This window comes from Fusarium musae, chromosome 6 (genome assembly GCF_019915245.1).
Source record: "Fusarium musae strain F31 chromosome 6, whole genome shotgun sequence".
In the NCBI taxonomy this organism is placed as follows: domain Eukaryota; kingdom Fungi; phylum Ascomycota; class Sordariomycetes; order Hypocreales; family Nectriaceae; genus Fusarium; species Fusarium musae.
This window is the reverse complement of record NC_058392.1, coordinates 1,358,364-1,372,935: the sequence shown is the minus strand read 5'-3', so window position 1 is coordinate 1,372,935 and position 14,572 is coordinate 1,358,364. Positions and strand designations below refer to the sequence as shown.

The 14,572-nt window shown below is 49.1% G+C and overlaps 4 protein-coding genes across 4 annotated transcripts; 1 reads left to right on the top strand and 3 right to left on the bottom strand.

Annotated features, from left to right (window-relative positions):
• Positions 1 to 197: 197 nt before the first annotated feature.
• On the bottom strand, positions 198 to 1,547 carry J7337_008307 (uncharacterized protein; the record flags this gene model as incomplete). Its single annotated transcript, XM_044825928.1, has 3 exons — positions 198 to 988; positions 1,039 to 1,181; positions 1,240 to 1,547. The coding sequence occupies 3 exons, from the start codon at positions 1,545 to 1,547 to the stop codon at positions 198 to 200; spliced, it is 1,242 nt and encodes a 413-aa protein (XP_044678845.1).
• A 1,446-nt stretch (positions 1,548 to 2,993) lies between these two features.
• J7337_008306 (uncharacterized protein) lies at positions 2,994 to 4,616 on the bottom strand (the record flags this gene model as incomplete). The annotated part of the gene is made up of 1 exon (XM_044825927.1): positions 2,994 to 4,616. The coding sequence occupies one exon, from the start codon at positions 4,614 to 4,616 to the stop codon at positions 2,994 to 2,996; it is 1,623 nt and encodes a 540-aa protein (XP_044678844.1).
• Positions 4,617 to 6,564: 1,948 nt separating this feature from the next.
• Positions 6,565 to 8,744, bottom strand: J7337_008305 (uncharacterized protein; the record flags this gene model as incomplete). The annotated part of the gene is made up of 3 exons (XM_044825926.1): positions 6,565 to 7,087; positions 7,136 to 8,234; positions 8,555 to 8,744. The coding sequence occupies 3 exons, from the start codon at positions 8,742 to 8,744 to the stop codon at positions 6,565 to 6,567; spliced, it is 1,812 nt and encodes a 603-aa protein (XP_044678843.1).
• A 2,622-nt stretch (positions 8,745 to 11,366) lies between these two features.
• On the top strand, positions 11,367 to 13,383 carry J7337_008304 (uncharacterized protein; the record flags this gene model as incomplete). Its single annotated transcript, XM_044825925.1, has 2 exons — positions 11,367 to 12,118; positions 12,168 to 13,383. The coding sequence occupies 2 exons, from the start codon at positions 11,367 to 11,369 to the stop codon at positions 13,381 to 13,383; spliced, it is 1,968 nt and encodes a 655-aa protein (XP_044678842.1).
• Between the last annotated feature and the right edge of the window lie 1,189 nt (positions 13,384 to 14,572).

Below are 14,572 nucleotides of genomic sequence, written 5' to 3'. Positions count from 1 at the left end.
TTGAACCCTCTTTAGATACCTTGACTCATTCCCAATGCTGCATGAAGCGTTTCCATTACTCCGTTCGAACATGGAACTACCGACATCTCTATTTTTTGAGCCCAATTGTTTTGTCTTGTCATGTGACTCTTCTTCTATCCAGGGGATCGAGCCCCTGTACCGCCATAAACCCTTCGACGTGGGTCTATATCAGTCATTTAGTCCTTCTTTGTACCATTGGTCTGAGCACCTTCGTTTTCAACATGAGGATGCTTAATGGTGAGGCACCAGATGTCGAGGTAATCGCAGATGGTAACGATAACGTCAACGACAAAACTTCCGTAGACGCCGACGGCGGTTCCGAGCATCATGAACATGAAAGCCACTTGGTAGACATTATCGCCAAGAGCGCTGGGCCAGCCAAACCCTAAGTTACGCTGGAAGATGGGGCCCAATGAGTCGATGACACCAAAGGCAAGAGGCAGGCCCAGCACGTTCCAGTAGGGGAAACGCAGGTGAACAAGGTGAGCAGTGATCATCTGCCCGACGCTGTAGGCATTGACAAGGCCGGCGAAGAGGGCAAACGGGATGAGATGGCATTCGCGGATCTTGGGTTGAAGATAAAGGTAGGCAACCACCATAGACCAGATGCTGAAGAAAGGGACAAGGCCAAGCAGCGCACCTCGAGAACGGTCTCCACGGGCACGTCGAGCGCGGATGACGTTGAGTGAAGACTCGACAGTATTGAAGACAAGAACAATACTGCCCTGAATAAGATACCACTCGGTAAAGGTGAGGTTGTAGATGAAAGATGGGATGCCAATGGTGGAAGGCACACCGATGGTATGAAACATGCTCTGCTGCCAGAAATGGGCACCCCCAACGTAGCCAGTGAAAACGAAGACCAGGACGATCGCAAGAACGCCCTCGACGGGTCCGTTCACGATACCGAGAGTGAGAGTCTTGGTGTGATAAGTCTCCCATGTCTGAACATAAAACGTCAAGAGGGCTATCAAGTTAGCATCGCGGATCCCAACAGAACCGCCAGTGTTGACTCACATGCGAACAAGACTGCCACAGTCTGCCAGCTCTGTCCCATGTTCTGAGAAGCAGCAAAAAGAAGAACCTCAAGCGAGGTATTGCAAGCATCTACCCCATGATCGAAGAGTTCGCCCAGAGGTCCGGATTGCCGAGTTCGGCGCCTGGCGATTTAGTCAGCACATATTCAACACCTGGCAAATACGGTTGTCATAAGCTTACGCTTGAGTTCCGTCCACAGCATCGAAAGTTTGATATAGGAACAAGCCCAGTGCCCAAGAATAATACACCCAGGCGGGGCAATCTTGGTCAAGAGTGGGAGTATACCACAGCAGCGTCAAGAAGTTTGCAACGACGAATGAAAAGCCCGTCAGAGTGATCAAATTCGGTGCCATGCTCATAGGGAAGCACTTGATGACGAATTTCGTGTAGAAGGGCTTTAGAACATATTTGGAAAGCAGTGAATGGTCGACACCGGAGTATTTGTACTCACGGAGCGCGGGGAGCTCCTTTTGCCGTACGTAGACCATCGTTGTGTATCTCGTTTGTTTGACTTTGTCGCGAAAGTTGTTTGTTCTCAGTCTTGTGCTCCGGTTGGCCTGCCGAACTATCGATTGGTACGGATATTGTGGCCTTTTCTCGTTGGAGTGGGTAAAATCTAGGTTTCTCGTCCGATTCCCGCTTTGCACTTGTATCCTCTCTCTTGTTGGGTCGTGCGTTAACGCGCACAGAAAGACGGAATCTCGTGGTAGTGAATAGCCAGAAAGTAGTTAGCAAGCGATGCTTGTAGTTCAGGACCGGCACCCAGAAAGAAGGGAAAAGGATACGATCAAGAGACTTGGAACTTGGTAAAGGAAAGAAGGGAAAAGAGGGCAGCAGTAAAAAGAAGTGGGCCGAAGAAACACCAACGCGATCTATAAGGTAAGGTACCTAGCTAAGATAAGGGTACTGTAAGGAGGGATGGAGCTGACATTATCTGGCATCAAATACCGAGTCAGAGTCTCCGAAATACAGTCTATCTCGAAATGACATAAAAGAACACGTCTCCGTAATTGCAATTTCAGCTTTTCCCAACTCTTTGACTCTTGTTATCTGGGCGGAAAGGAAATTATGTAGTATACTCCGTACCTCCATAAGATTCCCAAAAAAACAAGGCCCCTTACCAACGTCATGAGACCCACTCACACTCTCCTTCAATTGTCTTCATCTTCTCCTCAAAACTAAAGTTGGTGCTAGCTTGAAAAGGCAACGTACCCAAGAACAATGTTGGTCACTGTCACTTTCTGACATGTGCCATCATGGCCATGCGCCAAGTGCGTATAGGTAAGGTATTCAACATCCCATGACAAGTCGAGAGCGCATCAATGATACCATGGTACGGTATACCATCACGAGTTAGACTATCGATTTTTCCCGATTGCGAGCTTGTTTTCAATGATGCCTTTCCCACAACATCTATGGTGAGATCAAGGTTTTCTGGCTACTACCCCCGTGTATATCAACAGACTTCTGTTCCTAACTCTCGTAATCCTTTTGAAAGAAGAAGTTGGGATAATAAGTAGACGCATAAGTATAGGTCATGTTGCACTTAGCCAGTTGCCCACCAGTCAGTCACAAGAGGATCAACGTTTCCGTTCCAAGTATGATAATTGTTCATCATATTCCGTTTTTGCATGCCGGCTATGGACTACTAAGTTACCCGTTTTTTCCATAATGCCAACGTCGTGGATCGGCCGAAATACATTTGCTTGGCCGTTGTTCTCGCGTAAGTATAACATCGCCGCTCACATGGTGACTGGCCTCCGTCAGAGCCCATCCCAAAAAGCATCCAACCTTCCTGCCATGCAACAGTCACGCAAGGCGGTCATAATCCACATACTTTTCCTCATAAACTATTCCATGCTATCGTGTATGGGGCATCGTATGAGAAATATTTCCTTCCCATCGCCAATCACCTCCTTCCTGACTAACAGCCTCTACTTGGTTGCCTGTAGTACCGTAGCACGTCCCTGGCTCTTGTTCCACTCGCTTTCAATGAATTGTTGCACATTTGCATGTGCCATGTTGAACAATGGGCGAGCATGGTCGGCCACTGACATGCGATTGGCGTCTTCAATCTCCATGCGGCGATGGAATTCACCTTTCTTTGATGGACGGCCATCCCCAATTGCACCAAACTGCCCTTTCCCCTTGGGAGGCTGAACCTGCAAAGCAATCTCGCTTGGTGTAGCTACTAGGAAATCGGCTCCGTAGTACCAGGCGTGATTGATCTTATTGTTGTAGGCTTGAAGTTCCTTTGGTGCTCTGAATCTGGGTCCCGATGTGTATCGAGACTGGCTGAGCTCGGGCGATGATGTCCAGCATGCTGATGTTGTAGCAGTATCTAAGCCCCAGGATGGCGCTCCTTTCGCAAAATACTGGAACCCTCGCGTCGCGGCGGTTGTGGGTGCACTTGGTCGGGTGATTTTGCAATTGGCAGACAATCCCTCCAACCCCTCTACGATTTGTGAAACTTGTGAAGCAGTTGCTTCAAACGACGGTGTAGTCTGTGCTAGGCTGCTGTTACTGATACCTGCTTGTCGTAGAGTCTGCCGAGTAATGATAAGAACGTCCTCATCTTCATCCTGCTTGACATCCTGGCTTGGGACGTTTGTGTGGAGTGCTTTGAAAGTTGACTCGAAGGTCGATGGTCGATATTGGCGTTGACCAGGGGGGCCGGCAGTCAAAGGCCGTGGAGCACCGGTGCCAGGAGCCATGATACCAGGAGCACGCGCGGTATTGCTGCCGACTGCACGATTGAAGCTCCGGGATGAGCCAAGGAGAATGCCAGGCGACTTATTGGCTTGGGAATTCCAGAATGCGTCATCGAAAGATCTCCCAAGTGTAGGTTCCTCTAACTGTGGTGGCTGTAACACACTTGGCAGGGCGTTGTTGTTGTTGTTGTTGTTGGACGCATCTTGGAGTCCAAAGGAATGAGTCATGGGAGCCAAAGGCTCATCAACACGGGTTGTCGTCTTCAGGCCCAGGGCTGGTTTGAGCCCCCGAAGAAGGGCTTTCTGAGCTCGCTTCTGATTGGGGTTTGGGTAAGACGCCAGATTGTGAAGAGACTTTACTGTCATATTTATTAACGGGTCCATGCCGAGTTCGCAGTCTTCGTCGCTTTCCTCACTTGCTTCAACGTCGGTAAGCGTGTCTTGTTCAGCTTCGGAGAAAAGGGACGTAAGCGGCGACGGAGTCGCAGAAGGCACGATTCGGGGTACTTGAGCGGACATGTTGATACATCTGTGGTCTGTATCGTTCAAGGGGCTGGATGCTCTGTCGTAGGGCGTCTGAGGGCTGAAATGCTGAAGAGTCGAGGACCGTGATCCAGCTTTGAGGGGCAGAGTTGCAAGAACAGATTTGGGAAGCAGAGATAACCCAGCTGCAGGGAGACCAGCAGGCCACTTGAGAGAGCGACCGCGTCGGGCAGGCGGTTGCAGTGGCTGAGAAGTGCTAGGATTGTACGGGGTGCCAGCAGTGGTGTAAGTGACTTTTGAAGCCGAAGTTGGAGCAGTTGGGGTAGACGAAGTGATGCTGATGGGGGAAGACAGGTCCTCCATGCTGGCTCAGCTTGGTATATCTTGTTCGTCGGAGGTGGGAAGGACGATCAGTATCTCTGAAATTCAAGGAAGGTGCCTGTTAGATTGGGTTTGCTAGATGGTCCAGATCTGTCTGAGTGTGGATGCAGATGAGGTCGTGGGGATATCCAGCAGAATGATGCTTCTGCAAAAGTGTGAGAAGGACTGTATAAATGCAGAGGTGGCCAATGTGCGTAGTGCAGTATAAGATACCTAGTTTAAGAACGAGTGTGCTTTCACAGCTTTGCCATCACTTTGACACAAGTGATCGATCTTGTGGAGAGAATCAGGCTGGAGAAATAAAAACGAAGTTGAGGGTAGGAAGACGGGATTGAAGAGAGAGAGGCGGGGAGGGAGGGATGGAGAGAGAGAAAGAAGTGTATCGGTTGTGGTGTTGGCAAGAAGCACTCCGGGGAAGACAGAGGGTATGCGCCTTCCTTCTTAACTCCAGCCCACGCTACGCAACTCGCAAGAGCAGGAAGGTGCCATATACCCAAAATCGGATGTAATTTGAGGAACATACAAAGAATTCTGGCGAAACACTTGGCCACAAGATCCAAAAGTTGAAGATATGTATGAGTTAGGATGGATTAGGTATTTACCCGGCTTTGTAGGCTTGGTGGAAATGCTTCTTTTCGGCAGAATGTGCAGAATTTCATAGTTTTCTTCTTCACTACGTTTCATGAGTAGGTAAGCAGAGGGAAATCAAATGCTTCATTCAATTTGTAACGAACGAGCTTGTGGTGGCTACAGAGGCACTCGAATTCTTCGACCCCATGTGTCATTCATTTCCAAGCCTAACAGTGACTATCAGTGTCAGGATGCATTACCGCAATATAAGCGCTGTATGAAAGGCGAGGCTAGGTAGTCAACAAAAGCACGACAACCATTCAATATAGACTGGCAGGTAGATTGGTACTTTAGTAGGCAAGGTACCTAAGGTAGTTTGCCATTACAAACTGGGGTCTGGGTCTGTCTGCCAGTCAACCTTGGGGAAAGGCTCTGGCCCAGTTGCTCTTTCAGCTCGAGTCACATACTCGAGCCTACCTAGGGTGTAAGGTATAGGTACTCTGAATGGCCTTGACGATGAATGGACTTACGCGACTTGATAGATTCAATTTGCATGACGGTGAATGCCTACCTACGTTAGCTGGCCATATACCATCAGTAGCGATTGCATATGCAAGCGGTACTGTCAAGTCACGGTTTGCCATGCAGTTCTCAAATGCGAACAAAGAGTATTGTTCAACTTCAGCTGAGAGTCCACAACTTATGCATAGAAGAACACTGTTCGATTGATACTTCATTATTCATCCTCTAAACGAAGATATATAGTCATATATTTGTTCCCTCCTCTCATTCATCTCAATCGATGTACTCTCAGGAACCACTTTTACCTGCAGAGCCTCATTTGTCACGTCGTGTTTCCTTTCTTCTTTCTTTCCATCAACCAACCAACACATCAATCAGATCAAATCAACAACCGTGCTAGCAACACGCCCTCTTTTCAGGACGGTGTGGATTCCATTGACATCAGACGTGGCTTGTCATGCAATAATCGCCAAGGAATCACAGCGTCCTGCGCTATAGCCAAAGACAAAACAACAATAATAGGGGTGCAAGAAGCGTCAGGTATGGACAGAAGCTATGCCTGATCTCCATGACATCAAAGTAAATAAAACAAAAATGTACGTTTCAAGGAGTGTAATACACAAAGGATGAAGAATGGTAAACCAACACAGTTTGTTACAGTTAACCAACAATAAGACACTAGATTAGTCTAAGGGACAATTGTGTCTCCCGGCATACCGCCATAATAAGAATTGCAAGGCATGAACACCCGAACAACAGGAGAAGGGTCGGGTATGTATTAGAAATAACCCAGTCTGGTGGCCATGATACTACCATAGAAGCTCACTAGGCAGATTCACTAGAAACCGCCAGGTGGGTATGCGCTTCCAGGTACCATTCCAGGACCTCGTCCAGTCCGTGAACTAGGCAACTGAAAGTCGGGGGTATCTAATAGCATGTCTTGACGCTGCTGTTGTTGATGTGCTGGTCGGCGATGAGGGGGTCCTTGTTGGTACGGCAGCGGCGGGGGATTAGGGTTCCAACGCGGGTTGATTCCACGCTGGGATATGGAGGTAAATGTTGAATGCTCAGACTCGGCAGGGCTTCGAGTCCCCGCATTATTGGCATGGATATCCTCGTATATAGGCTCAATAGGGGGCGGTTGAAGGTTGTTACTTGCGGGCGGTGCATCGGAGGCAAACCGGGGATCAACATCTTCATAATAGTTGCTATTCCCGGTGGCCACAGGCTGTTGGACAACAGGTGGTGTCCTTGTTTCAGTGAGTTCAGCTCTTGGTTGACCATTTACCAGAGGTGACGGGGCTCGGGGTGAATTTCTGCCATCGCCCTGAGTCCATCCTGAGCGGGGTGGAGCGTACTGCCTGGTCATCTGGTCAGTATCGTGGGGAAATCATGAGTGAGAAACATACTCATCGGTGCTATATTTACTTCCCTCGCTCATGTACGTATCATGTCGCTGTGGGATCTGCCCCTGCTGGAGTCCAACCATACCTGCAACATCCGCGTCACTGTCCCGAAGCTGTCCGTAGGTTCCTCCGTCATGACGCTGAACAGCCGGGGTTGCATCCATTTCTACTGCGCGACCCCCAACAGTGGCAGGCTCGGTTCCTGGCAAAGGCGGTGGCGACTCAGCTCGAGGCAATGTGGACTCTGGGCTGTAAGCAGTATAAGTGTTCACACTCGGCATCGAAGGATTCGTCGAGCTATATCCATTAGATGGCTCTGACGGCTGAACATCGTGAGCAAGGTTTTGAGCAGGTGACGGTCTCCGATCGTAAGAACCGTTGCTGTATCCTGGGGGCGCATTCAGACCTCCCCTCATCCCGTTTGAAGCATAGCCTCCTCGGTTGGGTTGTCCATAGCCTCCTCGTCCTCCTCTGGGACCATATCCAGCCCTTCCAGATGGCCCGTAGCCCCCACGACCTCGGACTGGTGCTCCATAGTTATCATATCCGCCACGACCATAGCCCCCTCTTCCACCGCGGTAGCCTCCTCCGGCTCCTGTTCCACGGTTACTCAAGCTTGGAGAAGGTCCTCTCCGCGTTGCATATGGGTCGGTAGCATTGTCGATTGGATTGCCAAACTGATCGCGAGAACCTTGCCTCTGTGGGTTCCTGCTAAAGGCCGCAACCCCACCCACGCTTGCCACCTCGTTAGGGGGTACTGGTGATCTATTTGATGTGGTCCGGCGGGTGAGAGGGATGGCTTCTTCGCTAGCTTGGTCGCTTCTACTCTTCTGTTCGAAGGTTGTAAAGGACGGAAGATTGTCATGGACACCATTGCCACCACTCACAGTGGGTAGAGTCGGTTGTCGAGAAACTTCAGGCTCCACACTCGTCTTATCTTGAGCAGTTCTGTTGTAATAATTCTCGCCACTCATTTCAGCATTCTGAGCGATACGTCGCTGCCTGTCTTTCCTGCTGACTAGAGTGCGACGCATCGCACAAGTTACCAACCCACTCATGGCAACTAGGATAGTAGCAGCAAGGACGAGGTAAGATCCCCATGCTAGATGTGGTACAAATAGAAGCACATCGATCAAAAAGGCTAGCAAGCAAACTAGGAAGTCAATGAGGAGGAAGATAAATAAAATGAGCAGGTATCTTGTCGAGTGCGACGGAGCGTGCAAGTGAGACACAGCCGCCATGATAGTCATGACAAGGGTAATAAGTGCCGCGACTGGATGCACAATAAGAATGGCAGATAGCGTATTCCGAACGCCAGATGGTAAGTCAAAGGCTTGACTATCATCCCCGACTAATTTGGCTGAAAGAAGCATCAGTACAACTCGAAAGAGGGAACGCGTTTCAACATCACGGTAGACTGACCAGTGTCGTATCCAACCCCGATACCGCTACATCCTTTGCCCTGTTGGCAATAGCCAAAAACGCCATATGTTACACCACCGAAGTCGCTCAGTGGAATGGCTTCAATGATTGGGGTTGATATAACAGCTAACAGGAGCAAAGCAAAAGCTGCGAACAGCAGCACCGTCAACGGTGTGCCAGGCCGTAACATGGCAACTGTGCGCTAAGCGCCCAACTCAAGACCGATAAGAGGACGACAGAGCAAGCGGCCGACGTCGTGAAGACGCGGGGACGGAAAGGCAATATATCAACGTGTAGCTCTTCCGTTATTTCCCTCTGCTGCAACGCTGATGAATAACATTGGCGAAGGGAGGGTGAGAGTTGTCGGGGAAATGAAGCAACAAGGCCAGTATTGGGCTGTAAAGTTGAGCTGTCGAATCCTAAATATGTCTCCTCAAGAAATTGGCCTGGTTCTTATTCTTTTTCTCGCGTTTGTGCCGAGATCCTTCGTACGAATTGGGGGCTATATCGGTGAATATAGCAAGATGCAGCGCAGTCGCGAGACCTGAGTTGTCCCTGTTGCCGGTATAAAGTCGTAGACTTGAAGAAGTAAACAATGGTCGCCAAGCCGCCTGATTATACTGAAAAACGCCCCAGTGGGCTTTGGCAATCGATGCTATCGTCAATATGTTTCGACACCGTGCTCCGGTCGAGAAATGAGTTGGGAACGAATGTCGTGGTCGAGACTGAGTAACGAGGAGGGGGATTGGCTTTGGGTGTTATCGGACAAGGTGCTTGGCTCTGGTCTATCCAACTTGGCTCTTTGTGGCTTAGCAGAGTACCGGGGGAACAGAGAGCGCTAATCTCAGATTAGCTGGTCTGGTGGGAATGTCGATGCGCTGGTCCAGGAACAAGGGGGCCAGCCCCAGCCGTCTGATCTCGCTGAATACACGCGAGACCAGTCTAACAAAGGACGTCGCAGAAATTTGTACATATATTCCATACATTTATCGATCTGGCCTACTTGTTGCATCTTTAGCACGTGCTCTATCCGCAGCCAATTCTCTTACGGGGAGTAAATAAAGATTCCATCCTCAAAGTATACGCCAGCAGCCAACTTAGCAAGGTTGCCAATAAGACATTCTTAGCCACAAGTTTAATTTCTCAATCATGGATGTCATGCTGCTTATCCTACTACCACCACACCATTTCACAGCATGAGGGAAATGGGAGGCTAGGACATGTGGGTCCCCACCGTTGTAACATGCCCACCAATCCCACGTTGGAAGACAGTCGTCATTTTCGGTTGCAGGTCATGCAGTACGAACCCTCTATCGCGCCTCTTCTGTGCTTAGCTCAATATCCTTGTCCTAGGCTGCCAGTTTAGGCTCGATCTCTACTCCGTATGTATGCAGTCTATGAAGCTAAGAAAGACAACTCCACCGACTTTGCAATCTTCTCTGGTTGGGTGACACATGTACCTAGTAAACAACCTGTGTTCTTCGCTCGAAAGAAAGCAACTTTCCCTGTGGCCTGGGCCCTTGCTATATATCTGAGACAACGTTTTGTCCAACACTCAATCTTCCCATCGCAACAACCCAGGTCGATAATGTGCACTGACGTGGCTAACTTAGTCTCAGGAGCAAACTTTCGATGGTAGCACCATGTAGTATTCCGCATTCCGTGGGAAATTTGATCTCAATTGTTTTCTCAGCATGGTTACGCGCGTGTAAAGGCTCAGTTGCGATGGTACTAATATCAAGGCCAACGACGGCATCTTCGTCAGCCACAACACTACTATAGATAAGTCGCCAGTCTAGCATGTTGATTTATTCACCATATAGACCGATGCATCTGCTAACAATAGATTTCGACCGGATACATGCATGACCTGGAGGCTATAGCTTCCGACCATGTAGTCATCATACCCTCCTCTTGTGCCGCAATTAATATGCAACGGGCCGATGCTCCTCTCGGACCCTGGCCCAGCGGCCAAGCAAGCTCAGCAAAGGGAAGGGAAAAAATAGAAACTGAGCGAAGGATGATGCCCATGCTTTGCTCCTCGATATGTAAAAGCTGTCTTGGCTCGATCACCTACAGCCCCATCCTCATTATGATTTTCTAAATGACGAAACACACTGCATAATGCTTCATGTTTCGACAACTGGGGTATAGTCTCATACTCGTCAGCCCATTGATACACTTGTTGATCACGGGCTTCACGTTTCGACTCGTGTTTGATAATTTATGGTTTTGTTAGTGCTCTTTTGATTTCCATGTTTAACTTACACCGTTCAACAAAGTGCTACGACTTCCATTTCTCAACCTTCTTTCTGTTATGCTTACCCTATAACTAGTCGATATTCCACGGTATCTGGGCAGCCGAACAATGCTAAGAACTATATGCATATGATCACTGTATGTCCAGAATCTCAACCCAGGGAACAAGTATAATATAATAATGGTTGTTAGAACCTAGATAGTATCATGAATCCGATGTGTAACTGGGTTCTAATAATGTCAACATTGAACAATGTGAACACGAGCTACGGGGAAGGCAATGGACAAGAAAAGCTCCACTGTGCCTTGGAAATCGGCCAGAAAATGCACCGACTTGCGGAAGGCGATCGTGTGCCCCCCGATTCTCCGAGCCGTTCCGGGGATAAAACTAGACGTCATCAATGACTCCGGAGATAGGGCAAGAGGATTATTGCATTTCGCACTTATCTTTTCCTTCAACCTCCCCCCCCAGTGTCCTCATTCAGTCGCTCGTAGCTATATTCCACTCAATCCTCATGGTACTCGATCGTTGATCGCCATCGACCCCCCCAGCATGTTGCGCAACGCCATGCAAGGCCACTCAGCGCGCGCCACCATGCGCTGCCGACACAGAATGCTCGCACCATCGTTGCGAAGATTACAATCAGGTGGCCCTTTCCAGGCCATGCGACCGCCGTCGCCAGAGGAGCTTGGTGCCCCCCGGCATGCAAAGGAATACAGACAGGGACGGCGGTGGGCGCGGCGCTTGCTCTTGACATGCGTAATGGGAGGTACTATCTATCTCGGGGATCGTCAGATATACGCATCTGGTTTTGGCCGCTCTCTACATACGTTCGGAACCGGCTTGCTCGTAGCCTTCGACTACAAGCTGAATTTTCGACCCCAGCCTATTACTGGCGGGACTGTGCAGGACTTGCATAATCGGAATGCCGAGCGACTGTTCAACCTTCTCCGTTCCAATGGCGGACTTTATCTCAAGATCGGACAGGCTATTGCAATGCAGAGTGCCGTGCTGCCCCCCGAATTCCAAAAGATGTTTAGTCGCATGTTTGACGACGCACCGCAAGACGATTGGAGTGACATCGAAGCAGTGATAAGACAAGACTTCGGGAAAAGTGTCGAAGAGGTCTTTGGCGTCAGCTTTACAGGAAAAGAGGGAATGGGGTTGATGGAGCGCAAGGCTCGAGCGAGTGCGAGTGTTGCTCAAGTCCATTGGGCCAGACTTGCGGATGGTCGCGAAGTCGCTATCAAAATACAGAAACGGGAGATTGCCAAGCAAATATCATGGGATCTATGGGCCTTCAAGTAAGTCCGAAAATTGCAGAGTTCCCGCCTGCTTACTGATGCAAAACAGGACCGTCGCGTGGATATATTCGAAGTGGTTTGACCTCCCACTGTACAAACTAGTCCCTTTCATTACGGAGCGACTCGAGCTAGAGACTGATTTCGTCAATGAGGCCAAGAATTCAGAAAAAATGCGAGAGCTTGTTAATGCAGAGAAAGCCTTGAAAGGGAGGGTATACATTCCTACGGTTTATCCCGAATTTACGACAAAGCGAGTTCTCGTGACCGAGTGGATCGAGGGTGTGAGGCTTTGGGATAAGAAAGCCATAACATCGAGATGGCTCGGAGGGCATGGCAATGGATCTCCTGGCGCTGGTCGCCCACTCCCGCAAATTGATATTGAGGCCGCACGACTTGAGCTTCGGACAAGGCCATTCCAAGAGAACCTCAAGCCAGAGCGTCAGGAATTATGGAGAGGCCGACGAGGCCGTGGGGGACTTGGTCTGTCAACACGAGAAGTCATGACGACCATGGTGGACCTCTTCTCCGCACAGATTTTCAAGTGGGGTGTCGTTCACTGCGACCCGCACCCTGGCAATATCTTTATCAGACGTTTGCCCAATGGGCGAGCCGAGCTTGTGCTTATTGACCATGGCCTCTATGTGTACATGTCATCGAAGTTCAGAAACGAGTACGCCACCTTCTGGAAAGCACTCATGACCTTCGACAACAAAACAATATCACGAGTGACAGAAGCATGGGGGATCAAGGCGGCAGATCTCTTCGCGAGCGCAACATTACTGCGGCCGTACGAGGGTGGAGATAAGCGCACGCATAATGGGATAATGAAAGACCTCGAAGGCAATACGCCGGCTGAGCGACATTACGAGATGCAGAAGCGAATGAAGCAGGGCATTCGAGAGATCCTGACAGATGAAGACAAATGGCCACAAGAGCTGATTTTCATCGGTCGCAATATGCGAATCGTACAAGGCAACAACCAGTATCTCGGATCACCAGTCAACCGCGTCAAGATGATGGGCGAGTGGGCGAGCCGAAGTCTATTCGAGGACCCCCAGTTGCCACTGAGCCAACGCCTTCAGAATCGCTGGCGCCATGTCATCTTCAAGACTGTCATGGCTGCCTCTGATGTGGCCTTCTACATCTTTAAGCTGCGCCAGTGGTTGGGCCTTGGAGGAGGGATGGAGGATGAAATGGAAAAAAGAATGAAGGATGTCGCACAAGACTTTGGCATCGAGCTTCAGCATGATGTTTTTGAAGGCTGAGCCAGTGCCACTGCAACGAGCCTGGAGGAAATGTAAACTACTATGTCCACGACAACTTATGACGAATTCCCCTTTCATGTAACAAGAATATGTACAGTTCATATAGATAGACGACGATTGGCACTGCCTGGTAATTATCGAGCTTGCCTAAGTCAAAAGATAGAACCCTCTCAAGATAGGCAAACGAGTCCACGATAGCATTCAGACCATTGGACTCGAATACATTTGCATAGAAAGTGTATGCGACAATATCCCATTGCATGTTGTCTTTATCCCCTATATATTATTTGGCCGGAGTGGCATGTCAGCTGAAGAATGATTTGTAATTGATCCTGGCTACTATACCTAAGGAGACATTTGAGGGGAGGAGTACAGCCCATTAGCCGTAGCCACCACCAAATCGAATATTTTGTGCCCTTTGTCGATGGCCTCCTCCTGTTGCCGTTAATCTATTATTTCGACTTGATCACTAAATCAACAGTCCTACCACGCGATAGCCACATACTGACGCCTCATATTGTTCTGGCTCACCGAGGTTAGTGTGACACGAATGGTTTTACTGATGAATATTTTCATTCATTGGTGTACCAGTAGGGAATTGCTGAAGTAGGACTGATAGATGTTCAAGGAGTAGCTCAAACCGGAATTGGAATGTAGTATCCATATGGGAACCTGCAGTTCGCATCTTCATAAGTTCATACCTGTAGCATTTAGTCAAATGAGGTAACATGGAAAGCAGTGATTGCCATCGTTTTAGAAACAGTGTACAAGAAACAGGCCTTGGAAGCTTGGGTTGGGTAGGACCAGGTGAATGGATCTGTCGGTAAATGAACTAGCGATAGAAACCTTTTGTTTCTTCGCTTACATGCATTAGATGCCCTGCAATTAAAGCCACTGTGTTTTATCTACACTTCTACTAGCTTCCATGTTCACGCGGAATACGGAGTACAGCCACCTCATAATACCTAGGCGTATGGAGAACTACAAAAATTGCTCGTGCTTTGACGTTATATGTCCTTCAAGGTAATCATTCTTAATGCCCAGAAGGACGACACTTTCTGATTGTTATCGACGGATGCAGATAGTGGAGGCATCTAACCTCTTCCTCAAGCCCAGTTGAGTTGACACTTGACAAGCCGTGTACCTGCATCAGTGGGTCGATCCGATACAGCCTAAAAGATGGGATTTC